The sequence below is a fragment of the Myodes glareolus genome, chromosome 7 (genome assembly GCF_982192425.1).
Source record: "Myodes glareolus chromosome 7, mMyoGla1.1, whole genome shotgun sequence".
Classification (NCBI taxonomy): domain Eukaryota; kingdom Metazoa; phylum Chordata; class Mammalia; order Rodentia; family Cricetidae; genus Myodes; species Myodes glareolus.
The window spans coordinates 30,800,290-30,827,046 of NC_142032.1; the positions used below are offsets into that span (position 1 = coordinate 30,800,290).

The following is a 26,757-nucleotide window of genomic DNA, read 5'->3' on the forward strand; positions in this document are numbered from 1 at the left end:
GGAAGGGAATATTAAGAGCATGAGGGATGGGAAGCCTTGCAATGTGATATTTGTGCAGATGGACCCCATTGAAACACTTCTACAGAAACTAACTCTCTGCCTCACTCTTTAATACTGAGGTTGATTAAATATGGTCAGCAGACTGAATCCAAACCTCTGCCTGGTTTTATAAATAAAGTTTTTTAGTATATATCCATGTTCAGGCGTTTGCATGTTGTTTGTGGCAATCTTTGCATTACAGTGGCATAGTTCTGTGGCAACATTAACAATCACATAGTCCATAAACACTAAAATTTCTACTCTCTGGCCCTTTACAGGTAGCCAAATCCTTACAAAAACTCTTATGATTTTTATTTTCATTTTTGCATGTTTAATATTTTCACTTATGACTTAAAAATAGTTCTATCAGCTTCCCCTCCTTCCTTCAACACCTTTCATCTGCTACCTACTCCTCTCAAACTCATAGCCTCTCAATAGTGTTACGCACACATACATACATGAATAGACAAATAAATATATAATAGAACTTGTTGAGTCCATTCAGTGTCGCTTGTTTGTATATGTTTTCAAGCCCAGCCACTTGGTATTGATAACTAAGGGGGCTCATCCCTGCAGAGACTAATTCTTCCTTAGCAGCCACTAAATGATTTCCTTTACCTCTTCATCTAGGGGTAGAACTCAGTGAGTTTTCCTCAGTTCACATCGACATGTCAACCAGTGTTGTTATTGTTGACGTCTTGTTTAAGCAGTCCTACTATTGAGATTTTATAGATATCATTTCCCTTTCACAACTAGAAGATACGAACTATTAGAACAGACTTCCTGGTCCTCCATCCCATAAAATCTCCTCTGCCACTTCCCCAATGTTCCCTGAATTTTAGGTCTATCTATGGGTTGTAGTATAGAGTATTAATGGGACTGAGCATCCATGATCAGTTATGCCTTATATTTTGACAAGTTGTGTTTTTTCTATAATGATCTCTGCTAGAGAGAGAGAAAAAGAGAGAGAGAGAGAACGTCTTTGCTGAGGAGTGGGAGCTAAACTTATCCGCATATATAAGAAAAAGATTTTAGAATGCACTGAGGAATTATACTGGCTTAGGAAAGTGGCAATAGTGGGTTCTCCACTAAGATCCATAATCTCACTAGCCTTGGACAGTTGGCAAGGTTTACAGTACAAGGCACAAATTCTCGACTGTGGAGCAGGCCTTTGGTCCAATTAAACAGCTGTTGATTATTGCCAAGATATGAGTTCTCTGAGACGTGGGTCCCAAGGCTTTCCCCTTTTCTCCATTCCCACCACCCCAAATGTGGCTTTGTTGTTTAGTTTATGAGCTAGTTTGTTTGTTCGGGATACTTAGGATATTGTATGTGCTGTAGGTGATCTTCGAGGCCAAACTTGTCAGCAAGTGGAAATTATCTGTGATGCTTTAGGACGTAGGTGATACTCTCAATCACTAGATATCTTGGTTTATTTCAAGTCCGGCCCCAAGCACCAATACTGCAAGGTGTGATCTGCCTAAAGAACACTTAGTAACCCGATACAATTTAAAGCTTATTAGACCAACAGTAAAGCAATCAACCTCCTATAAAATAATAAAATGTACTTATCTGTTGCAAAGAAATTGCTACAATTGGATCAGAAAATAGGTCCAGAACTTGCAGTACTTACTAGAAATGCCTCTTTCCTTAGTAAATGACCAAGTGGTTTTGGAGAAAAAAAATATTTTTACATAAAGATCCATGGTCAGAGAAGAATGGGGGAAAAAGTACTGGAGGAAAAATAAAAAGCAATTCTTACACTAGTTGTATATTTTGATAGCTAGAAATATTCAATATTGGAAATTATCTTAAAATGGGAGATGTCTGGGAAATGGTGAGGGCTTTTGAGTGGTAGACTCTGGGAAGAAAAATCTGCCAAGTCTATGTGGGGTTCTTGTGTTAGAAGTAGGGGTGGGGGTGGGGTGGAGGAAAATGGAAGTCACAACCAAAAGCCAAAGGCAGAATTTGAAGCCACGATCTAAGTGTGGCATCTCATCCCTCTCCAGCTCAGTGTCCTGGGCAGAATCCCATGTGACAGGAGTGTGCAGAATTAAAGCTGCTTCCCAAGAGTTCAAGTAAGGTGATTCCTGCATCCTTCCCTGGAACCACATAGCTGCGGATCTGCTTTTCTCTTCTGATAAGAAGACAAAGCAGAGTAGACTTGTGTCTCAGAAGCGCCATCTTGAGTACGCCCTGCACCTGGAATAGCATGCGAACACTTTCATGTCCAGTACAGTTTCAGGCTTTAACAATATTTTCATTTACAATTAGGTTGAAAGCCAGGACGGCTAAAGTCACATAGCGATGATGAACTGTGGCTAGAGTACCACCAGTTTTGATTTGTAGTTCATGAAAGCATACAAGTGTTTGTCTTTCTCCTCCAAAATAATTTTAAGAAATGAAAGACATAAGGGATCATCCAACAAATGACATTAAGGTAGATGCTCTTCTGAAGAAGAACATATTAGGAATATGTAGGGCATCTTGGGAATCATGCAGAAACTGAGCAGAGGCACATGGAAGTGGCGTCCCTGGAGGAAGCAAGGCCACTTTGGATGGAGGATGCTATGGTACATTAGTCCATTTTTGATGATGGCAGTGAAATCCCCGAGGCAGTCTGAATTTTGAAAGAAGTATGTGCAATGCAGTCCACTGTTTTGGACGGTCAACTCTGTGGCACTGGTTTCAGTACCACTCTGAAAAGAGCCTCTTCTCTGTGCCATGCAAAAAAAGAGACTATTCCTATAGATCCACTGTTTCTATATTCTGCCTGTGATGTCCAACAGACTACACGTCTGAAAAGTTCACATCCTTCCACCATCACAGTGAGGACCAAGACTTTTCAGTGGATGAGCAACAGTCAAACCATGATAGAGAATGGAAAATATTTTTCAGTAGCAGTCACCTGAGTTCTCTGAAAGGACTGAAAGATTCCTTGATGTCCAGTACAGGAACTACTGGCCTTGTGGGACTTTTGAGCACACTGATGGATGGAGGATGTTTTCCCATTATGTTTTTGTTAATGTATGTCCAAATAGCCACATGTGTTAACTAGCTCCTATAGCAGAGAAGCACAACAGAAAGTTTAAAAATAAATTCTTTGGACACTGGACAATAAAGACATTGAAAGCAAGTGTCACTCCTGATTTTGTGCTAACCCACAAAACACATGTATGTTCATAGTCCACATGTGTCACACTTATCACAAAAGAATCGGGCAGGGTTTTTTCTCCAATGCTCCATTTTAATACTGTTTCTGGTGATTACATTAATAAAAATGAGACCTTAATCATTATAAGTATAGCCTGTCAGAGGAATGAATATCATAATTATCACATGATCGAGGAAAACATTTTCGAAACGCTAGCACAGCATGGTGTGGTATGTTATGGGTCCTCTTTAAGTCAACTATGGTAGAAACAGCAAAAGCAGATTTTGTCACAAGGGACATCTCATCAAGTAGTTAATTTGTAGAAAAATTTCATTTTTCCAATTTGAAGGAACAGATGGCCTATTCATTAAAATTCAAAAGTAGATAATTACTTGATTCCAATATTTTTAGCAAAAGGACATTTTATAACATTATGTTTGGGGAAGACTCATAGGTCTTCAAATGCTTTGTGTGACTGGACACATAATTCACCAACTATAACTGCCTGCTCTGCTAACTGAATGAGCCAGTTAAAAATAGCCTCGTAACTTTCCCCAAACTGAAATGTGCGCTTTAAAAATTACTCATCTCTCTGAAGAAATGTCTTCCTATTAACCTCAAACCCCCATTCAAACATTCATCAGCAAACATTTATCTCTCGCTTTTGTGCTGGAAACTTGCAACTGGAGATGGATGTCTGGCAAGATTGCACCTGCCCGGAAGAAGTGGCATCCAATGGTGAATGTTGGATGATTGAAGTGCCCCGGGTTTTCTGCAACTTTTTCTCACTTAAGTAGTTCATAAAGGTGGATGTTTGGTGATTCATAGCAAAGTATTCATAGAATCTGCATGGGTAAAGTCTGCTGTTGACAGTCCCTTATCTGCACAATAATGATCATTTTGAAATCCTCCCACCACTCCAGCTTGGAATTTTGTTCTCCAGGAGTGATTCTTGCTCTCAAAGAGATACACAACGAAGGAGAGACAATTGATTTGCCAAATTTTATTGATTACTGGGAAGTTCAAAGTGAAACTTACACTTAACCACCTCATCTGTGAAGAAAAGCTATCTGCTTCTGCCTCTCTTGTTTCTTGGTTAATCAGTGTTTTTCTATAAGAGGATTTGAACATGGCGGTGGGGTTAACGAGGAGGACCTAGAGAGATGATTTTCACCTTATGTGTTTGCAACAGGGTCTTTTGTTGTTTAGCATTGTATATGTCAGGCTGGCTAGGCCAGGAACTTTGGGGACTTCTCCTCTCTCTGCTCCCATGCTGCCACAGGCACACTGGGATTACTGACATGTGCTATTGAGTCTGGGTTTGTATGGATGCTGGGTATCATCCAAACACAAATCCCTGGTGCTTGTGTGGAGTGCTTTGCACACCGAGCCGTCTCCTCAGCCTTGTACGTGGACTTCTACTGTAATCTATCCCAGTGTCTTTCAAGTTCAACCATGCTTTTTCTTAGAATTGTGAATGAACCTGGGGAGCTGTAGACATTAAGATCCGTATTCACTTATCAAATAGATTTATTGATATTTACCCTGTAATATTTTCTCAGTGGTCAACAACGAAGTAATAAGATGAAAAAGAGATCTCTCTCTGCGCTGTAACCTTATTTGTCTGCTGAAAGCCTGAGTTTGACTGGTGTATGCCAATGCGATACTTTAAGAAAATAGGAGTCCTGGGGCTATCTGGACATGTACGGTGGGAGTTACCATAAAAGTATTCCTCCTCTATAAATCTTACCTCCAGGCTTCTGGATCTTTCCTCTACAGCTCATCAGGCTGTGTCACTTCACATGGACAAGACCACTATTGAACCCTACTGCTTACATTTATGGGAAAATGATGAAGGATTTATGACAGTGGGTTAATATCTTTGATGCTACAAAAAGTAGCACATATGAGACAGATTCCATACATCATCCAAAAATAGAAGACTAAAATAGAGTCACAGAGATAGGAATCTTTGTTAATAGATAATAATTAAGCCAAATTAAATCATCTTACCTAATCAGTTATGACAACACTCTTTTGAGTACAATGTTTCCCAGGACTTGTTTTAGCTTTCCACTAATGAAAACTGGCTCTTTTCAGCAACTGGATATTTGCTTGTCTTTACATGTGTGTGCTGTTCGAAATGGGTTAAATATTGTCACCATTGATTTCCTCTTTTAGTGTAAATATTGCTACTGTTGATCTCAGGTATCTAGCGTAAGAATCTTCTAAAATCCCTGTGCCACTTAATGAATAAATATATGAGAAGTGCGGAGAACCGAAGCAAGCTCTTTTGTCTTGATCTTACTGAACAACTTTACTTTTATCGTATAATCCTGGAGGATTCTGCTGGCCCCTGACATCTTCTATGGCTTTACACCCTTCCCACAGAGACCAAAGACCTCAAAGTCTGATAGGACAACATTAAAACTAAAGGCCCAAGGCTAGGAAAATTGTACAAGTTTTGATAATGTACAAGAGAATATGGTTGCTTAACATTTAAATGTAATTGAAAGCTCTACATAATAACAACCCTTATTGTGTTATTTATTTGGGGGTTTGAATGTATTAGAACCCTGAGACTTCTTATAATACCATTTATGTATATTTTCACCCGAATATTATGAAGAAATTATTGAATGGAAACACAAATATAGTGGAATATCTATTTCATTATCTTATTATCTATTTCATTATCTTATTATCTATTTCATTATCTTATTATCTATTTCATTAACTTCAAGTGCAGTAGGTTTTACTTCTCATCTGGTAATGGTCACTACCATATCTTGAGGCAAAGTACTTTATAAAATTATTTCTTTTATAAAGCTCACTTCTCTGATGGTGTGGTAGCAAAGAGGCCAGAGATGAAAAACCAGTTCCCCAGCTGAGAAGTCTTTAACTTCTTGAGTCAGTTAAGGAACAAAAATCTGGAAGAACTAAGACAAAATCCAAGCAATAATTCTGCTAAAAGGTAATTGAATCAAAGGATAAATTATTTAGGCCAATTTTAGATAGGAACAAATTATTCATAGATAGTCTGAGTTGTGGGAATAATATGTTTCAGCAAAAATTAGTTCTTTAAATCCATTGTTGTTCGAGAAATTCACATCCTTTTGAATATTTTAAGCCCATTGTTTTTTTATTAAAAAAGTATTACCACCTCATTCATTAGTAATTGAATGCAAAAGTTGTTCACATAAATGTATAGAAGCATTGTTTTCCAACTCCTAAGCTAAGTTGTATTTTTATGGATTTCATTTGAGTGATATATCCAATTTAAGTTTTATTTTTTGTAAGTATTTATTTTGTTTGAGTTTTTCTTCCTCCCTACACTGTGCTAATGCAACAAAGCATTCACTCATCCCTTTTTGACCACGAAGGTACTCATATATTTTTTATTTTAATGAGGTAAAATCCATGATGTCTAACTCTTATGAAATAATTCAGCCAACTAGGAAAATTGAAGTTTTTGAAATCTGCTTTCTCAGACAAATTCTGGATTATGGGTTAAATTGCTAATATCCTAGAAAGATTGTTCAAGAAAGAGCCCAATGGAATTATTTTTCTAAATAAATTTTAGTTCAATCAGTTAAAAAAGTCCAACATAAATTATATATATACATATATATATGTATATATATATATATATATATATATATATATATATATATATCCAGATGAACTAATACATAGTTGTGGCTATACGACTCTTTCAACTTGGTGGAAGAGTTTTGTAGAAAAGGTGGTGGTCCCAGACTGATCTCACAGTGCCTTTAGGAAGCTGAATAGCAACTGTATATAGAAGGAAGGCAGGACCCTGACTAATGGGAAGGGGATAAAATGTCTTTTTTTTTTTAATGATGGTTCCGTACCATGAAGCTTAAGAAAAGGGTGTATTCACTGATGAGGGCAAGTTAAGCTTGACAATGCAATGTGAAGTGAACAGTAGAGATTGATTCCATTCGCTGAGAGTTCTTCCTCTTTATTGAGCCAAGGATGACTTTGAAAATCTGATGCCTCTGAAGCTAATATTGAAATATTTCCAAATGCTTAAAATAGAGTACTTTAGAATATAAAGGAAACCAATTCCTTTGGCAATTGGTAGTAAAAATATTTTTTGAATTGTGATTCACTAACTGAGGTTTATTTTTTATCAAGTGCATTAAGAAATAGGATATAACAATGCACCTAATAATGATTGCAAATATTCAATAGTGAGTGTGAAGACATCTGGAATAATTGTCACATAGAGAGATAACGTTTCTGTTTGGGGCATGACAATTTCTGTGATGTGAATGTGATTCGTTAATATGGAATACTGCATTCTGGTTAACGGCTAGCAAAGCTCTCCTTTCTTTTTTCTCATCCATGTTCAGAGATCCATGAGTGATTTCAAGCTAAGTGCCTCTGAGCCAGACTGTGAAGCCTAAGTGAGAGGTGCCAGGGATTCAGATTCAGGCTAATTCAGAAGGGTCCAGCTCCTGGGAAGCCTAGACGACCTTTGCTAGCCCTTAGGATTTGACTCCAGAGAAGAGCTTAAACTCAGCATGGGATTTTATACCAGAATAATGTTCAGTGGGTGGAGTCTGTTCTCTTGGAGGAACCGGGGAAAGAGCTGTGTCCATTGCTGTTGGCAGAGACTTAAGCCGGAGTTTTAATTCAGCAGTGAATATAGCCACATGGATAGACTCTACCCACGGGAGGAAGTGTTTGTGCCTTCAGCCGTATGACTCACTTAAAGGTGATCTGGCTGTTCTTTTTCACAGAGGGAAGTGGGGGAAAGGGTAGAAATTAATATGTGGGAGATGGCAGAGACTTGATGCAGAAGAGATGTTATTGAGGAAGTGTGAGAAGCCAAATCATCTCCGACTCATAAATTCTCATGAGGAAATTTATGAGTTGGGCACTAATCTTATCAGTGAGCAATCACTATGTGCCTGTATTCAGTAATCATTGTTAACAGCTTCATTGAGATAATTTACCACCGTACCATCTGCCTCTTTAAAATATTCAATTCGATAATCCTTAGAATATTTACAAATCTGTTTTCTCATCACTGTAGCCTCATTTAGAACATTTTCATTATCTTGAAAGTAGCTTTCGTCTTACCATCTTTCTCAGACCTTCAGCACCTTAATCTGTCTCTCTCCAATAGAGTTGGATTCTCTGAACATTTTGCATAAATGTAGTAATAGTGGAATCTGTGTTGTGTGAGTCTTTCTTTTTTCACTATGCTTCTGGGTTCATACATATCATAACATATGTTAGTGCAGGGTTCTCACCTTACTGTGGCTGAATAACATACTCCATTTTGGTAAGGCATTAATCAGTTGACGAAACTACATGGTGTTGTTCTACAGTTTTCATTGACTGCCTACTAAATAGGTGCTCCTCAGTTTTCTGTCACCTCTAGCTTTTTTATTATTGCAAGCACTATTCTGTTGTGGGAACCCCTTCAGCCAATAGCCTTAAGATAGTGCCCACTTTGAGTGCGGTCTCATGTACTCAAGTGCTGATTAAAAGCATGCATGGCCCTCTTTCTTCTGAATTCACTTCCAGTTCCCAGTGCCTGCAAAGGACTGCAGATTGCTACCCATACTGTGAGTTTATCACCAAATAAATAAATAAACCTTTTTTATACTCCATTCTAGGCTATCGTGGAACTCTTTGATGCTCCTACAAATTGGCACCCAACATGGTCTGAGTCCACGCCATTGCTGGGCCCTTGACCAGAACCCCGGGGCCTCCTCCCACCCTATGCAGCTGAAATACCCCTCCGCAGTTGAACTACCCCTCTGGCACAGCTGCACATGATTGGAATGAATCCACTTTATTATTCTTAAACTATCTTTCTTAGGAACAGGAGGGTTGGATCCGCAGTTAAGAGCACTTGCTCCCCTTTAGATCACCTGGTTTCTATTTAGAGTGCTCTCGTATGGGCTCTGTCAGCACCAGTGCATTCATGGTATATGCACAGACAAATATGCATACACATAAGTAAAAATCAGCATAAACCTTAAAAATTATCCTGATCTTACTCTGCCTACAGAGGCGCTAAAGATAAAATTGTATATATTTTTTCGCGAGTAGCAAGTTTCCAACCTTGTAGAAAGGGGCTGCGGGCAGGCCTGCTTTTCATCCTGCCCGGCTCCCACACAGCTAGCTTAGTCCCAGAAATAATAACACACAAGTTATATTCATTTAAGCACTGCCTGGCCCATTATCTCTAGAGAGTTAGTTACTGACTAACTCTCATATCTTGATATTAACCCATTTCTAATAATCTGTAGCACCACGAGGTGGTGGCTTACCGGAAAAGATTCAGCATGTCTGACCTGGTGGCTGGCTCCATGGCTTCTGGCTCATAGCCCTCTTCCCAGCATTTTGTTCTGTTTACTCTGCCTACCTAATTTTCTGTCCTATCAAGGGGCCAAGGCAGTCTCTTTATTGACCAATGAAAATAACACAATAGACAGATAACCCTCCTCCATCATTTCCCCTTTTTCTGTTTAAACAAAAAAGAAAGGCTTTCATTTTAACATAGTAAAATTACACATAACAAAACAGTTATCAAGCAAGAATTACAGTCACAATATTTATAACTATATCTTTATCATAATAATGAAAAACTATAACTATGACTATCCATTCTTTAACTCCATCAAAGACTCCAGAAGGATATATTGCCTAAGTAAACAAGAAGTAAGCAACTTCCAAAACTCTAGAAATGACAGAGACATCTCGCTGCCTGAACAGTCACCCAAAGTTCCTCTGTATCGTTGGGGCATCCATTTTTGGCCTTCAGGCCCATAATATCCAGAGACATTTTCATGAAGCAGGAAATTTCAAAGGCAGTTCAGTCACTATCTGTTGTGTCCTGCAGAATGTCTCGCAGACTCTTTCATGAATCAAGAACCTCGAAAGATCATCTCACCTTTAGGCAAGTTCAGCAGTCCTCTCTCTGCGGGTTCTGTGTCCAGTTTATACAACAGTCCAGGCAAGAGCAGTTTCTTGCCCAAAATGGCTATCAAACTCCATAAGGAGCCTCTTCAATGCCCATCTTCCTCTTGAAGTAGATTGGTGCTGCCAGGAGCAGACGTGTCTCATTGTCATGAAAAGTCCTAAGTTGTTAACACATTAAATGCCATGTTTTGTAGTCTTTGAAAGATATGAAGAATGCATATCTAAAATATATCTATGCAATCTAGAAAATCAAACTAACATTACTATAAGCTTGACTATTATCAATGATTATCCATTAACAACCTATATTTTTAACTATGCATTACATTTTAAATGAACTACACAATCACAATACCTCAATCAAGATCAGAAATATATATACATATAATAAAATTGACCTTAAAATCCATACCAATGAAATTATTCATATCTACACAGAGGTCAATCTACCTCTGCCCCTTGAAGTCACAGAGGTCAATATGCCTCTGCCTCCCAGGCATTGGGATTAAAGGTGTGTACCACCACACCCTATTTCTCCCTTTCTTTCTTTTTTATTTTTAATGACTTTAACCTTTAGCTTCCATATATTTTTAACACATAGTAAACCATTTAGAGGTTTTCTTTGTCTTTGAACCTCTCTTTACTGTATCTCTCTCTCTTTTTTATGACCACATGAGTCTAAAACCGTGGCTTTGACGGTTAGACCCAGTCCATTTTTTAGCTTTCCAGACTCATATTAGAGGTACCATTGGAGCCTTTTACTGCCACAACTCTATGGCGTTTCAAGGTCCCTGCCAGCAAACAAGCTGGAGCATTCTGCTCACAGACCACACTCAGTCGGACTGCCTGCCTGAAAGAGTCAGAGTTTGCCCTGGCAGGACGGCCCAGAAAGACGGCATTTTAAAACAGCGCAGCGTTTTTCCTGCTACGACTGAAAACCGAAAAGCATGCGTTCAGCTTTTCATCAATACCATTTAAGTGTTTCGCGGCAGGACCTCTTAATGAGCTACAAAGTTTTGCAGCTAAAGCTGAGTCAGGAAGCCTCTCTTAAATGAGAGCACTTGCCCGCCTCTAGCAAGCAGAGCAGAACCGAAAAACTGCTGCCACCAAGAAAACATACCCCACTCTACTCTTTCCCAAACTCTCCCAGGCCTTCCGTGGACTCACCTATCCACGTCTGGGCGCCATATGTAGTGAGGGGCTGCAGGGCAGGCCTGCTTTTCATCCTGCCCGGCTCCCACACAGCTAGCTTAGTCCCAGAAATAATAACACACAAGTTATATTCATTTAAGCACTGCCTGGCCCATTATCTCTAGAGAGTTAGTTACTGACTAACTCTCATATCTTGATATTAACCCATTTCTAATAATCTGTAGCACCACGAGGTGGTGGCTTACCGGAAAAGATTCAGCATGTCTGACCTGGTGGCTGGCTCCATGGCTTCTGGCTCATAGCCCTCTTCCCAGCATTTTGTTCTGTTTACTCTGCCTACCTAATTTTCTGTCCTATCAAGGGGCCAAGGCAGTCTCTTTATTGACCAATGAAAATAACACAATAGACAGATAACCCTCCTCCATCACAACCTAGTCCTCTCACTCCCAGTTCAGCAAGCTATGATCAACTGGTTTGGAGAAGAGGAGTTCAAAGTTTGTTCTTTTTGTGTTTTTATAGACATTCAGAGCATTTTGAAATAAGTGGTTACTCTTGTTTTTTTTTTTTTTTCTCTGCTTCCTTTAAAAACACATGAGTATGGCTACGCATCTGTTACATATTGTGGGGAATCCTAGTCTCATGTAGAGGGGAAAAGACAAGGAGCACTTCCCGTACAGCTAGAGTAGTTGTCAAATATAGACTCTCATGGTAGGACATGCATTTTACCACTGTGAGAGTTACAGTGTAGCAAAGGCACATATGTGCTTTCAGCAAACGGAGAGAGAGATTGGCACTGCCGGGTGTTTTTCTTCTTCTGGGCTGTGTAAATAATCTTATTAAAATGCAATCTTTGAGCTTGCATAGGAGAATGATTGCTCCTATGTGGATGCTCAGAGGGGTCACTGGGCAATATTACAGGTATTTTTCTAAGAGGAGTTAATGTCCCCCAGATCTTCAGAACCGCATACCAGGACCTACATGCTTAGTGCCTCACCTGGGGTGTATGTTGACATACCAAAACCTTCACATGCTTTTCATGCATTCATCGTGTGGAGTTGTGATTGTTCTCTCTAGTGTACTGACACAGAACTCTAGACCCAAAAGATCCAATGAGTCTAACAGTAACATGTGCCGGGATATCAGCTTAGAGCTTCACACTTCAAAACTCCTTTTTTTCCCCCTCATAGGAGCCTAAGAAAGGTATCAAATGGATTTAAGAAAAAAAGAAATAATCCAAGTGAAGAAGCAATACTTGAAACATGGCTTTAAAATTGAGAGAGAAAATTAGATTAAGTACCCAGTAGACCCTCTGTGAGAAGCAAACACCTTCCCCTAAAATGGATGGAAATCCCTGAGTCCTTATCTTTGCATAATTTATATGACAGCCTCATCTAATGCTCTGCCAACTCCTGTTGCCACAAGTTTCTCTCACACCCTAACCCTTCTGTCATTTAACTATCTGGAGCAATGGATCTTCCTTCCAGTTTTCATCTTTCCTCAAAACTTTCCTGTTGCCATGATGCCTACTACTAAGAGATGAAGAAAAAAAGCAGCATATTTCTTCTGGCAGCAAGTCATTGATTATTCATCAGTCATGCCTTTTATTAAATAATCCTCTAGCTTTATCCCTAGTGTATGAACCGGCTTTTTTGGAGCCCATTCCCTATGGATGGATACCTTGCTCAGCCTAGATACAGATGGGAGGACTTTGGTCCTACTGATGTGTCAGACTTTGTTGACTCCCCATGGGAAGCCATATCTTCTCTGAGGAGAAGATGGGAGGGAAGTGCAGGGAAGGTTGGAGGAGGGGAAGGAGGGGGAGGATTAGGATTGGTATATAAAATGATAAAAGCTTGTTTTTAAATTAAGAAAAGATAAATTTAAAGAAAATAATCCTCCAGCTTATACCGTGTACCTTTTGTAACCCTACAAGGTAAAATACGGTGTGAGCTCGCTAGTGAGGTAATCTAGGCTTCACAAGTTAGATAACAATATCCCGTGGACAGTCAATGGTGCCAATATGAAATTCTCAAGTATGTTTGGAAAACAAATAATGCCGCCCTAATTTTAGTAATATTGTTTTATTAATCTGCCTTAGAAATTAATAGGGTTATTTCTTGCTGTGTAATTTGTGTCTGGTGGAAGTTAAAATTTCAATCAATGCAAGTCAAACCTTTGCCCATAAATGTAGGGGATTTTTTTTTCATTCATGGTGTATTTAATTTGGGCTCTCTCAATACCACCACAACTCACAACCACTGTTAACATTTTGGGCATCTCATTTTGTAACATGAGGGCCGGCTTGTTGGGATATCTGTTCCCGCCCAGTACCCCACAGCTGGCAAGTTCCAGAGAAAATCAATCACACAGAGATCTCTATAAGTTATAAAGCTGATTGGCCCATTAGGTCAGGCTACTTACTAGCTCTTATAACTTTTGTTACCCCATTATCCTTATCTGTGTTAGCCACAGGGCAGATTACATGCAGCCTCTTCAGTGATATGTGCAGGAATGACAGAAGAGCTTCCTTCTTCCCAGAAGATATACTCCTGTTCTCATTGCCCCACCTCTACTTCCTGTCTGGTTGACCCGCCTATACTTCTGACCTGGCCAATCAGCATTTTATTAAAATATGATTGACAGATTACAGACAAATCTCCCGCACCACCATTTCTTCAGTGGGATGTTGTCCTGTGCATTATAAAGGTCTCAAAAGCGTCCGTGGTGTCTCTGCAGGATATCACTCCAGTTATCACAACTCAAAATGTCCCCAGTCTTGGACATATGTTCCTTATGAGGTAAAAGTGCCCCTAGTTGGAAACATTGCATTGTATCATAAATTGTCCTAAGATTAATTAAAATGTTAAACAAATGTGACAGTATCCTTGTCACTTTTCTCTCTATGAAGAATTAAGGAAATACCTGCTTATTGTTTTCCCTTTTTCCATGTGTACATAATATATATGTGTATGCAGGTTCATGTGCCTCTTTGTGCACTTTTGGAAGCCATAGGTCCATGATGGTTGTCTTCCTTTATCTCTATTCACTTCATTTTTTGAGACAAGTTCCTCAATGAATCTATAGTTCACCAATGAGAATAGACTGTAGCCAATAAGGCCGCATGACTCTCCCGTCTCTGCCTTCCAGGGCTGGGATGACAGGCATGGGACACCATGCTTGGCTTTTACATGGGTGTGCAGGATCTAATTCATGTCTTCATCCTTGTACACGAATTCATCTGCCTGGGACTCTGTTCAGTGTTGACTGATGAAGGTGATCATGCATTATAGAAACAATAGGGCATTGATGGACCTTGGTTTAATAAACTGACTGAATTAAAACCTGTTCAACTCTCATTTACTTTAGGAATGAATATTCTATTTCCCCTGCTTTCCTATGTGTGCACATCTTTCCTCTGGCCTGTCTCTAGCTTTCCTCATGGCTAGAAGTCAAAAATCACAAACATTTATGTTGTGTTCTCTGTGTACTTTGCTAGGATTTCAAAGTGTAATGTGTAGAAAAACCATACTATTGATCCTGGGGAAGAGCATTCTAGACTCTGCCTATGAACAGGTACATGAATGACCCATGTATAATAGGTCCAGAAATTTTCTTCCCTTTAAATATCTCTTTGGACAGAAAGGCTGCAATATCAGATTGCTCAGAAGGCTCTCTGTCACCAACTGTCCAAATCACTCAACTATCAGTCACTTTCCTCATAGATGATTGGGGGGGTATGTTTATATGCAACATAACATTGGAATTGGAAGAAACAAGCAGAAGTGGGGTTCAGATACCTTCATGTTCATCTTGCCTTTCATCTTTCAAGTTCATGTAGTACTTTTAACTACTTTTAGTGCTGTAGAGCTCACTTATGTTTCTGATTCTGAAACCGAGGATTGTTGTGGTTATTTTATTTTGTGTGCAATGTTTTTGGAAATATTTTAAAATTTAGTTCAGTAAAAAATAAGTCAAATATATTTATTGTAGTCAAGATCAGGTAGAAACTCAGATTTGCCTAACTGAAGGAGAAGTAAAAGTCTTCCTCCATGGAACCTCGGCCTCTGCGAGCTCCTCACCCTTTAAGAGCTCTTCCATTGCACTGGATAAGGAGCACTGCTTAGCATGACTGTGGCTTTGGCGAGATGGCCCAGTGCTTAAGAGCACATGATGCTTCGGAAGAGGACCTCTACTTGGTTCCCAGTATCCACATAGACGCTCACAACTGTCGATGACTCTAGTGCCATAAAATCTGCTGCTGCTTCTAGCCTCTCTGGACGACAAGCACACACATGGCTCTCATATTGTCAGCAAAACACTCATACACATAAAGTAAAAACAAATCTTATGGTGTATTATTTAATATGGTGTATTAAAATGTCCTTCGAGTGAGAGGCTTTGTCATATTAACAATACTCTATGAACTCCAATGCTTATAAAAAGCATAAATACAAAAACAGCTTCAGAAAACTTAGATGTGTACACATGTCTACTGAGATGCTGATTAGCAAGACAGAATCAACTAGTAACTAGAAACAAACTTTGATAGAAATGTATAATACTGGAACAATCCAGTTTCACACAGATATTTATTCAGAAATCAAAAAAAAATAAGTTAATCCCTTAAAGGGATTAAACACATTTAAGGGGCAGGAATTGAGATCCAGGAAAACCACATGGATTGGGATGAGAAAGCAGTAATGAGCAGCTACTGGACAGGTCTTGATACTCTAACATTCTTTCACTCATAATAAACTCACCACTTACAGGAAAAGCGTTCTCTCTCTTCCTCCCTCTCTCTCTCCCCCTCTCTCTCTCTCTCTCTCTCTCTCTCTCTCTCTCTCTCTCTCTCTCTCTTCATGGTTAAGGAAGACGTAAATGACAAGTATGGAGAGAAGCCAAATCTCTAAGTCTGTGTTCTGTTCCTGGGAAGTGGATGACTTCTCTCTCTATTTCTCCCTCATCACTGCCTTGTCACTCTCTGCATCCTTCCCCAACTGACAGCACCTCTGATCTAAAATGACCCGCAAGTCAGGGCTGGTAGGATCTTTAACTGGTTGAGAAGGAAGACCCAGAGATGAACTCCTCCCCCTAAAGAATGTGTATCTTTGTCAATGGCAACATGGCTCAATCACCAGAATGTGGAAAGATCTGTTGAATCTAGTAACTACAGAAATCCTTATCAGAGAACAAATATCATATAGCTACAGCCTTTAACTTACAAAATCTTAAGCACATACTCAAGATGTTTGAAAGGAAGGAGATGGGAGGTGTTGTCTGAATGGGAACTTAGATATAATACCTGTTTTCTTTTAATGGTCAAAGAAACTGTCATCAGTATGTCAAGAATTTGTTGCAACTGAGCACAGTGTTTACAATCAGTTGCTAACAGCCATTCTCTTTCTAGCTGCCAGTAATAAATTGTTAAGTTAATTCTACTTATCAAGAGAATCCTTATGGCTCAAAACCCTACATTAGGAAAAAAAGGATAAACAAAAGCAAGGTATTTGGCATCTCTTTATGATTTCAGTTTCTTTTTATTGAAACTTCTCATTCTTATAAAACATAGGAAAAAGTGTAGATGCTTTCTAATCGCTCTCTTAACACTTGGAATCTCCCCAGGGCCATGCACATAGAAGGGCACCAAAGGCAGAAGGCAAAGTCATGCTGCTGAAAGTGTCGGGCTTAGGCTGCCTCAGCCCATTTCAGATCACAAACAGTCATATGGTCCCTGAAGTATAATCAAAAATGTATTCAGCATACTATGATACAGCGGTCAATTATTCAAGACAGTGGCAGGAGTAAGAGAAAGAACGAAGCCATAAATAACACTGAACACCTTTCCACCCACTGCTTTCAACCTCTTCTGGGCAAACCACATTAGCAATTTAGCAAACTCCAAATGAGTTGTATGTTTCTTTGCATATCGTTTGATGGCCAGAGGATAGAGTAAAAGTAACACCAAGAGGATATCTGATTATAAAACAAAAATAGTAAAGTATAAGGATCAATGTAGAATATTAACATGAACTAGATTTGGATTTATTGGTTTCCAAATAAGTTTAGATAGTTTGTAGGAACATTGGAGATGGTCAAACAGAAGGAACACTTTGAATAGTCTAGACCTAAGATAGTTTGAAAAGTACTTTTCTGCTGCCCTTTAAAAAGTCTTGATTGCAAGTCAAATTGAAGTATTAAAATAGTTATGAATAAATAATGATTAATTTCATCTTTGTTTTAATAGAAATAAAAATTATATTCATTATGGTTGACCTGAAGGAAATTCACCAAGATGAATCACCAAATTTATTTTTAAAAAGTCATAATAATATAGAACGTTTAGAGTAGACCATTCTATGTTTAAAAATCATAATAAAAATCATAATAACATAGAACTTCCAGGGCAGACCATTCTACATTTGAACGAGCGCTCCTGTATGCCATGAATACCTCTGTCATATGAGTCCCTGATCTGTCTCTCCTCTCTGTTACTAATTCTCATTCTCACAACATCTGAAGGAAAATAAGCAAACAAATTATGATTCAGGGTAACAAGTTATAAGCATTTTCTATTTATGGTTTAATTATGTATGTTTATTAAATTGTAAAGCCAACAACAAAAAACAGTGCTTTAAACATGGTGGCCAATGCCTGTAATTCCAGCACTCTGAAGGTAGAAGAAGAAAGATCTGAAGTTCAAGATCATACTCTGTTATATAGAAGTTTGAGGTTATCTAGGGCTCTGTCACAAATATGAAAGACAATACCAAAGAAACAAATAAAAACAAATAGTATTTTAATAAGCATCATATATCATATGACAGCAGACCCTTATACTTCCTTAGTAACTGTGGTCATACTGACTGTCCAGTATTTAAATTGTTTATCAAGTGTAATATTGAATAGTTTATTTTAACTATTCTGATTAATAAGGACTATAAATGTCTGTTGCCAGCACTAGTTATTAATATATAAATGAATAGTTAGCAAATGTATAATTCATACCTATTTTTCAATAAACAGTAGTTAGATGTAATAAAATTAGGCAAATAAGATTAGGAAAATAAGGCAGAGTGTAGTGGTGCATCCCTTTATCCTTTTATTCAAGAGGCAGAAATAGGCAGCTCTCTGTGAGTTCAAAGCCCATCTGGTCTACAAAGTGAGATTCTGTCTAAAAAGGAATGAGAAAATAATTTGAAACTAGAAGTGAATTTGTGTGGAAATTTCAAACACTAGTGTATCACAGTATTCGGGGAAGAGCTTTCTGGAGGCCATAAAAATGGATGGTATAGTGGCTTATAAGATGAGCAGTTGTCCGTACATTTAAATAGACAGAAGTTGTGATTATGTGAGTATGGTTTGTCTAGAAAGGAAGGATGTCAACAGGACTGGGAGTGATGCTCACAGTGGTCGTTGGATACTTTCAACTTCCTTCCTGTATGAGGAATCATCTATATTTCATAAATTAGGTCTAATACCGAGGTCCAAGGATTTACTTGAAGAAATCTCTGGCTCAAAACAACAGTCCTTTTTCTACTTCTCATGTAGATTGACAAGATCTCCTGATTGAATTAGTAGCATGGGGACCTTCAGGAAGGGTTAAAGGGGGGAGGGGAGAGGCAGGGAGGGAAGCAGAGAAAAATATAGAGCTCAATAAAAATCAATTTAAAAAACCAACCAAACAAAAAACAATCCTCATGTTGATTCTTGTCTTTTATTGGGCAGGTGTTGCTAGAGATAGTGTAACTGTCACTGTTCAGATGGATTCTTCATAGAAGTTTCTTTCCACTAAAACCTTTTAAATGCCAACCTCGGACAGAGAAGCAGACTCACGTAGTTACTCCTTTCCCCTCTAAGCAGTGGAGTTTTGTTTTAATTATATTTACAGTGTGAATTATATTTATCATTCACACTACAAGCTGTAGATTGACAGTTTTATAATGCATTGGGAAGTTATTACTTCTAAACTGCGGAAGCCTCCAACTTCAAGTCTGTAGCCTCTGAAGCAAGAGAGCCATAAAATGTCTGAGCAATGCTGAGTGTGAGTATTCTCCCATCCTCCCAGGTGAACCACTGGTTTTCTTGGGTTTCTGCTTTCTTCTCTTGGTCTGGTAAGGATTTGAGTTCGAAGGTTTCCTCCTCACCACCGTTACACTTCATTGAAGGAATCTAAAAACGAATTCTTTGATCAAAACAGGAAGCCTGCATTCCTACATAGGCTCAGTTTCTGAAGTAGCTGATGGGCTATTGGAATAGAGTGTAAATAATTCTTACTTCCATTTAAATGATAAACAGAATGAAAATTACACCAGCAATAAGAGCAGACATGTATTAGACATTTATTACAGGGCTAAGTATTGTACTTGCCTTATCTCATCTAAATGTAGAAATCATCCAGTGAGATAGATATTCTGGCTTGATTGATTTTGCTAATGAAGAAAGTAAACTAAAAAAAGCCTATGCAACTTTACCAAATGACACAGGTTTATTACCTAACAGCTAAGAAAACTCAGTTCTGAGTCTGATACAGACAATGTATTAGTTTCTTGACTACCATGCTATAATCTGCTCTGTCTCATTCTTGGGTGTCACATGAAATTTCTAGGGAACAGATTCATCCCTAAAATAAAATGGGGTCACATTATATTTATGGATAGGTAAATTCCCTGGGCTGTCATTTGATGCATCTTGAAAGAGGGAGTTCCCTTGCTATGGTCAGTAAGTGAGCCTGAAAAAGCTGGAAACTGTTTGATCCATGTTGTAAGAGAAAGCAGTCCTTAACCTCTGGAATCATTACATCTGCTCATTCACAGCTTACTTATACAGAATAATTCAGTTCCAGTATAGTGAGTAGATTCTAGATTTTTGTCCTAATTATTCTTAAAACCCCTGTCCACAGAAACTGCTTAGATACTGAGGATCAAAGGGAATACTTTCTACAGGGTAGACGGTACCTCCCAGATGCACTGATGAACCGTCTTTAATGTTTAAGACTTACACCACAAAGGGTGTATGAAGGTAAATCAGACTTTTTAAAGCCAGTATTCAGATTAAAGTGGATTAGCTAAATATGGGAATTAATGTGTTCTCAATACTTTAGAAGAAAAGAGCTATTACAGAAACAGGGCCATAGAGGGACAGCTGTGACACTGGTGCATGGAGTCTGAAGTTAGGACAACACTGGCAACTATCAGTCATGGCTTCCTTCTTTTACCAAGTGAGAGGTTTTCTTTTCTGCCGTAGATGATGGGTAAGAGATTGGAAAAACAGCAAAAGTGGAGGCTTATCTCTCGAATAGAATGCCTTGCTTTTTATTTCTCCCCTGGTTGTGTTGGGTGATGGAAATTTTAGGCCACACAGCTACGACTTTTTTAAATTAATGTTCTCCCCTACATCCCCCATGAATAGCACTTGCTTCCTTGTTTGTGTGCACAGCCTGTGCCCAGCGTATAATGTTTCCTTAGCTTTTTCCTTCTTTAGCATTTCATTTTCCCAGCTCATTGTGGAGCATAAACAGTCCTCCTGCTTTATGACTGCTTTTATCTGACTGACAGTCCACTTAACAGGCTGGAAAGCATAGAAATAGTTTGCCTTTGTCGATAAGATGTTTCCAAATAAAAAGATACCAAGATCTGCAATTAAATAATCCCCAAGGGTCAGAGTAATTTCTCTCGTTATAATAACTGCCTTGCTCAAAATGAGAATTTCCAAGTTTGAAGAATGCTGTAAAAAAAATGAGCACACTTACTCGAATTGGCTTTTGGATGTAAAATAATGTTAAAATTGGAATTACCATGGTTTACTAAAATTACATATGGAATAGTTTCATACGCTCATGTTTCTGCCCCATCTTTTCCTAGCCTTTTCTTTGAGTCTTGCTTTAAATCTGCTAGTGAAGAAATTTGAGATGAGATTCTTACCACACATTTTTCTTGCTTTTCATATATCGTCCTTTGGGGAAAACTTGGATTAAATTGGTTCACCGATGCATTTCTTTTTAAACAAGCTCAATGTTTTTTCATGTCATAATGAAGATGCAGCAAATGAAATAACATGGGAGAGAGTTAAGATAACGTGTTTTGCCTTCTTCTTCCAGATGGGAAGGTTGAAGTTACAAAAGAAGGTGTGAAGCTGTGCACCATGGGTCCAGGGAAAGTGTTCGGGGAGCTGGCCATTCTTTACAACTGCACCCGGACAGCGACCGTCAAGAGTAAGGCTCATTTCCCTTTTGCCATGTTCCTTCAGTGTCTTCTTTTTGTCCGCCTCTGCAGTGATGATTTGATGCTGATTGGTTGAATCTGTGTCATCTTGTTAGTCTACAAATTTTTGCTCTACCATCGAGTTGACATGTATTTACTGGTGACAAGGCGATTATTGATCATACACTTTATTTCTGGCATGGGATAATGATTGTTCTCATTAAAATTCTTATGGGAGAACTTTTTTAAAAGGTACAATTTTGGGGTTCAAATTTACAAAGAGAAAGGCTTTTTTCCTTTTTTTCCTTCATTTAGAACCTGGGGTGATATTCTAGACCATTTTCAAGATCTTTTTTTTTTTTAAGATTATATAAGCCATAATGAATCCCACGTGTTGATTCTGTGATTCAGGAAAGGTGAGGCAAGAAGTGTCCTTTGTCTCACGCAAACATCCCTAGAAAGAATTCATCTTGGATTCTATGACTGCATCTGAGTATGTTTTCATCTTCAGCTGCTCATCAAGTTGGATATTGTAGCAGCTGATCTCTTCTCTGATTGAGCTTATTTTAAATCGGGCCATAAAGCAGCTTGTTTTCCTGATTTTACACATATGTGTAGATGTGATTTCTCTGGAAATGCTGGATGTTCAGTAGGAGCAGCTGCAGCAGCTAGAGGGAAATTTGGATTTTTCAAGAAACCGTCTTCCTGTGTAAAGATAAAAGGGCGGTGTAATAGATAGAGCTGAATTTAAAACCAACAGCAGTGGAAATCCAGTGCGTCTTTAGGCAAGTGGGCGTAATTCAGATTTTCCATGTTATCCCATACATGATTTCAATAAGAAATTATGATGAGTAGGTTTTGGTTTATTTTTTAAAAAGTTGGCAAAATGACAATTTATTAATACAAATTAGCATTATTTGAATACCACTAGGCAGTATTTCCCCCAAGTACATTCTGTTATTGGCAATATGCCGTGAAGGCTCTGGCTGTAAGGTCCTCAAGAATGTCCAGCCACTGCAGGTCCCAGATACAGCTGCCCATGGCTTGCAGTGAATGATCTTTCTCCCAAAGGGTCACAGCAACAGATTTGCACTGGGGGTCATTCAGGATGGCTCCTTCTTGGCCCCTAATTCTTGATCTTAGAGAGCAGAACCTTCAACTGATAAGTACTGTCATGCTTCTCTTCCATGTTATCATTTAACTCCACAATGCAAAATCTTGAGAGCCATGGAAACATAAGAGATTCTGTGCAACCGTAATAAAGAGCCTACGATGGAAAAGGAGCATCGTACGATGGAAAAGGAGCTAGGGCTTCGTTAAGCAAGACAGATTTTACTATTATGTTTTGCTTTTGTAAGAAACATATTTTTAAGGTAAACAAAGGAGCAGAAGAGCACATTTTTGTTAATATATGTTTTCGTAGAATCGTGAATAATTCTTGCCATTTTAAAAGTTCTGAACATTTCAGCCTAGTATAATACTGCTCATTGAATCTAACTGGGACTATGAATTTCCAAAGGTTAACATATGGTAATCACACCATACCTAATCATATGAAATATTGAATTAGAATATTGGAAGAAATATTTTAAAGAATTAGTTTGTTTAAATGGATTTTATAGCTAATTATTTTTATGAGATAATTACTTTGCTTCATAAAGATCAGTGATCATATCCAGGCTCTATAAAATGATGTTCATCTTCACTAACCGTTATATACTCATGTTTGATAAATTTAGATAGCCACTACGCAATCTGAGTTAGTAAGAAAAAGCTGAATGTTGGGTGCAAAGTATAACCATAACAGTTTCCATGTCAAAATATCCCACACCGAGGGGAGTAAGTGATGGCGTCGTTTTTCTTGAACATAAACTGAATCACACAAGGGTATGCCTATGTGCGTGTGTGTGCACTTCACTTCATGGGGCCTACTTAAGGCATGGAAGTTGCGTGGAGACATGATACCTGAGCTTGGGGTATGATAAGGCATCTCTGTATTTGCAGTTATAAAGATTATGGGCATAAGCATGGGATATTGCTTATGAAGAACTATTTCTTTTAGCTGATGCGTAAGAGCTATAAGGTACAAAGAATAGTTGTTTATTGCTTAGAACTGTTTGTCATGTCTCTTTTCCTATCCAAGGAGATTGCACACATCTGTGGACTGTAAGCACCATTTTTTCTTTATGGTGAAGCTAAGCGTACAGACTGGACTATTTATAATTCTTATTAGAATTCACCATGGATATATTTATGAACAGTGACTACAGAATATACCACCAAAGACTAATTTACTCTTTACATGTGAGACTTTAAAATATTCTTGAACATATTTACCTTTAAGGTCCAATACTTTTTCAGGACTCAGTATTATTTGATAGTCCTCTTCTTAACGATCATTTTGTCAGTGATGACTATTAAGTATAGTCCTATTTGAGTTCCAGACTAATACACCGTTCTGTTCATTTCAAAATCAAAGCATCCGCTTGTGCATAGCAGTACACATCTGAGGAAAATGTCCTTCCTGTATAATTAGCGTATTTATTCATATCTTTGTCGCTCTTAGTTTTCAGGCCTCGGTCTGCTTCTATAATTAAAAACGTTGATGGTTTCTCTTTCTTCCTCCTTAGGTTGACTGAAAATGATTTATGCTTTTAGTGCATTCTTGATCTCAGAGTAGTGGCTCAATTCTAGGAGGCATGCAAAGGCCCTTCAATGAACATGAGTTAATCTTCTTTTGCGAGAGCACTTTTTCAGATTTACCAGAACATGAGTAAATTCCATCAGCCTCCTCTGATAGTGAAGGTGATCGTAGATCTTTTCATATCGGAAATATTTTTAGACTTCTTAGTAAAGCTCCAGATTGGTATGAAATGCTCTAAACGGTGTTTCATCATGGTGAGCCAACTGAAAGGAGCATTGTGGTAGCTTGAAGCAAGCTCTTTTTTATTTTCCCCTGAGGTTAACACTTTTTTTTTTACTTTTATTGATTCTTGGTGGATTTCACATCATGCATTCCACATCATGTATTCCAACCCCACTTATCTCCCTGTCTCCTCGCTTCCACCCTCTATCGTTGCAACCTCCCCCAGATGCAAAAAAAAAAAAAAATTTAAAAGAAAAACAAAAATCAAACCAAAGAGAGACAGAGGGAGAAAGACAAAGAGAGAGAAGAATCTTGTCATGGAAGCTGTAATGTGGCCATAAAATAACACCGTTTACTTACCCTTTAGTCCATTCATCTTTGTTTGTAAGTGTTCATTGCCAGAATATTTGGTCTGGCTCAAGGTCTCTGGCTGCCACCAATAGTGGGCTCTCACGGGGCTCCTCGTATATGATCCTGTTGTCCTGTGTCATGGAGATTCTGCTGTTTTGGATCTGTAGGTTCATCCCCTTCTAGTGCTCCAACAGTTCATAGAATCAGTGAATGTTCAGCCGGACCACCTTAGCCCTGGTTCTGGGCCCGGGTGATAGCTGAACTGGCCAGCCTGCTGGCTTTCCCTCCTTGCCACTACCCAGGCTGGCTCACCCAATGCGGCCTGCAGCAAGGGGCGGGGCCTGTTCTCTTGCTCTCCGGTCCTTGGATCCAGGCCACCCATACTCAAACCACCAAAGCCAGCTGTACTAGTTTACCCAGGCAAGATGCAGAACTTTCTCTGCTGATTGCTGTTTGGGGCATACAAGGGGGTTTAGGGTGTCAGTTCTCCTGTTCTCATGCCCTCAGGCCCGATTCATTAGCACTCTGACAACAGGGTCAGCTCTAGTGTGTTGCCCAGGCAAGGTGTAGGGCCGGCTCTCCTGTGTGCTGCAACTGGTCAGGCAGGACTAGATCTCTCACTCTCATGACCCTGGGCCCAGCTCTCTTCCTCTCTTTTGTTTTGTTTTGTTTTGTTTTAATCTTAGGCAAACAATCAACTGCCCTTTTTCTAAAAGTACATAAATGTATATCACTAGTTGTTCTGATGACCCTGGGAAGAAGGTCTGAGATTACCAGGAACAAATACTTTTAGTCCTCAAACCCATAATAGTGGTGTAGGAAGACAAACGCCGTGGCATGGTACAGAAGATGTATGTGTATGGTCTACTCCTGTCTTACAAGGTAGGACCATTGATTCATCCTCAAGGAATGAACCATAAAATACATTAAATTAACATTATGTTGGAAACAAAAATCTAACAACTTTAAGAGTCTCAAGCAATTCTGTGTTAGCTGTGATATGAAATTGGCCACCGGGATTGTACCTGTCCAATTATAAACACTACAGATGTCGGGGAATGAGAAAAAAATCAGTGGGTTTCTGCAACATATTGAGTAATTAGTGTCTCTCATATTGTGTGGACTTTTTAGATTTGTTTAAGTGTTTGGCTTTGTCTAGAGAAAGGAGTTTTACTGTGCAATTTTCAAACCCACCTTGGCTGAGGACCCTTGCCTTGGCATTTCCCAGAGCTGTGTTTTATCGTATCTCCCTAAGGATCAGTCCCGGAGTGCTGGCAATTTTCACTTACCGAGGGTCTCTTCCCTGATTTCTGCGCTCAGGATTCTTCAAAATACCTAAATGTAAAAGGTGCTGATGCTGGGCTTCTAAAAACAGAGAGGAAATGTGTTTGAGTCGCGCGGAGGACAGGGCCCAGTGGTCGGGACTTAATGTGTGCCTCTTCATGACATCTGTGTTGTGCTTTGTTTTTCTTTCATTTCCCATGACCGGTTCACAGTTGCCTAAGTATGTTCATGTGGCTAAAGGTATATGGCTTTTTATTCCATCTCTCATTCACAGAAACTGGGATTTTTTTTTTGCTTTAAAATACCAAATTAAGTGATGCTCCTCTTACACTGAGTTTGCTGACATATAGTTCAAATAGTGTTGCTCAAAGCCTACTTCATAATAATCAGACTGAAACAATCCTTTGTCAGAAAGAACCTCAATACCAGGTTAGGAAGATTCACCACAGGATGCTATCTAAGCCATGTGCCTATGTTGTCTGGGTAGATATTTTATGAGGCTTTTTGGACAAAATATCTCTCCAGATTATTTATAACAAGTATTTAAAAATCCCCTTGTAGTAAAACTGTTCAGTGCTAACACAACACAGCCCAAGCAGACTTAAAAAAACTTCAGACAAATTAATAACTTTGATAACATCTGGTCAAAACATTTTTCTGCCTTACCTAGAACGCTTTCAAGTTTAAATCCGTAAGCTTTTCTACACTATTGGGAGAAGAGAAGCTGACTAATTAAGGTATTTTGT

The 26,757-nt window shown here is 38.8% G+C and overlaps 1 protein-coding gene across 2 annotated transcripts in view; it reads left to right on the plus strand.

The window, feature by feature from the left end:
* The window catches only part of Prkg1 (protein kinase cGMP-dependent 1), a 1,163,909-nt gene that overhangs the window by 429,240 nt on the left and 707,912 nt on the right, over positions 1-26,757 (plus strand). For both annotated transcript variants that reach the window (XM_048438824.3, XM_048438823.3), the window contains exon 3: positions 21,408-21,521. In XM_048438824.3, coding sequence (XP_048294781.1) covers positions 21,408-21,521 — 114 coding nt within the window. The remainder of the gene's footprint in view (positions 1-21,407; positions 21,522-26,757) is intronic.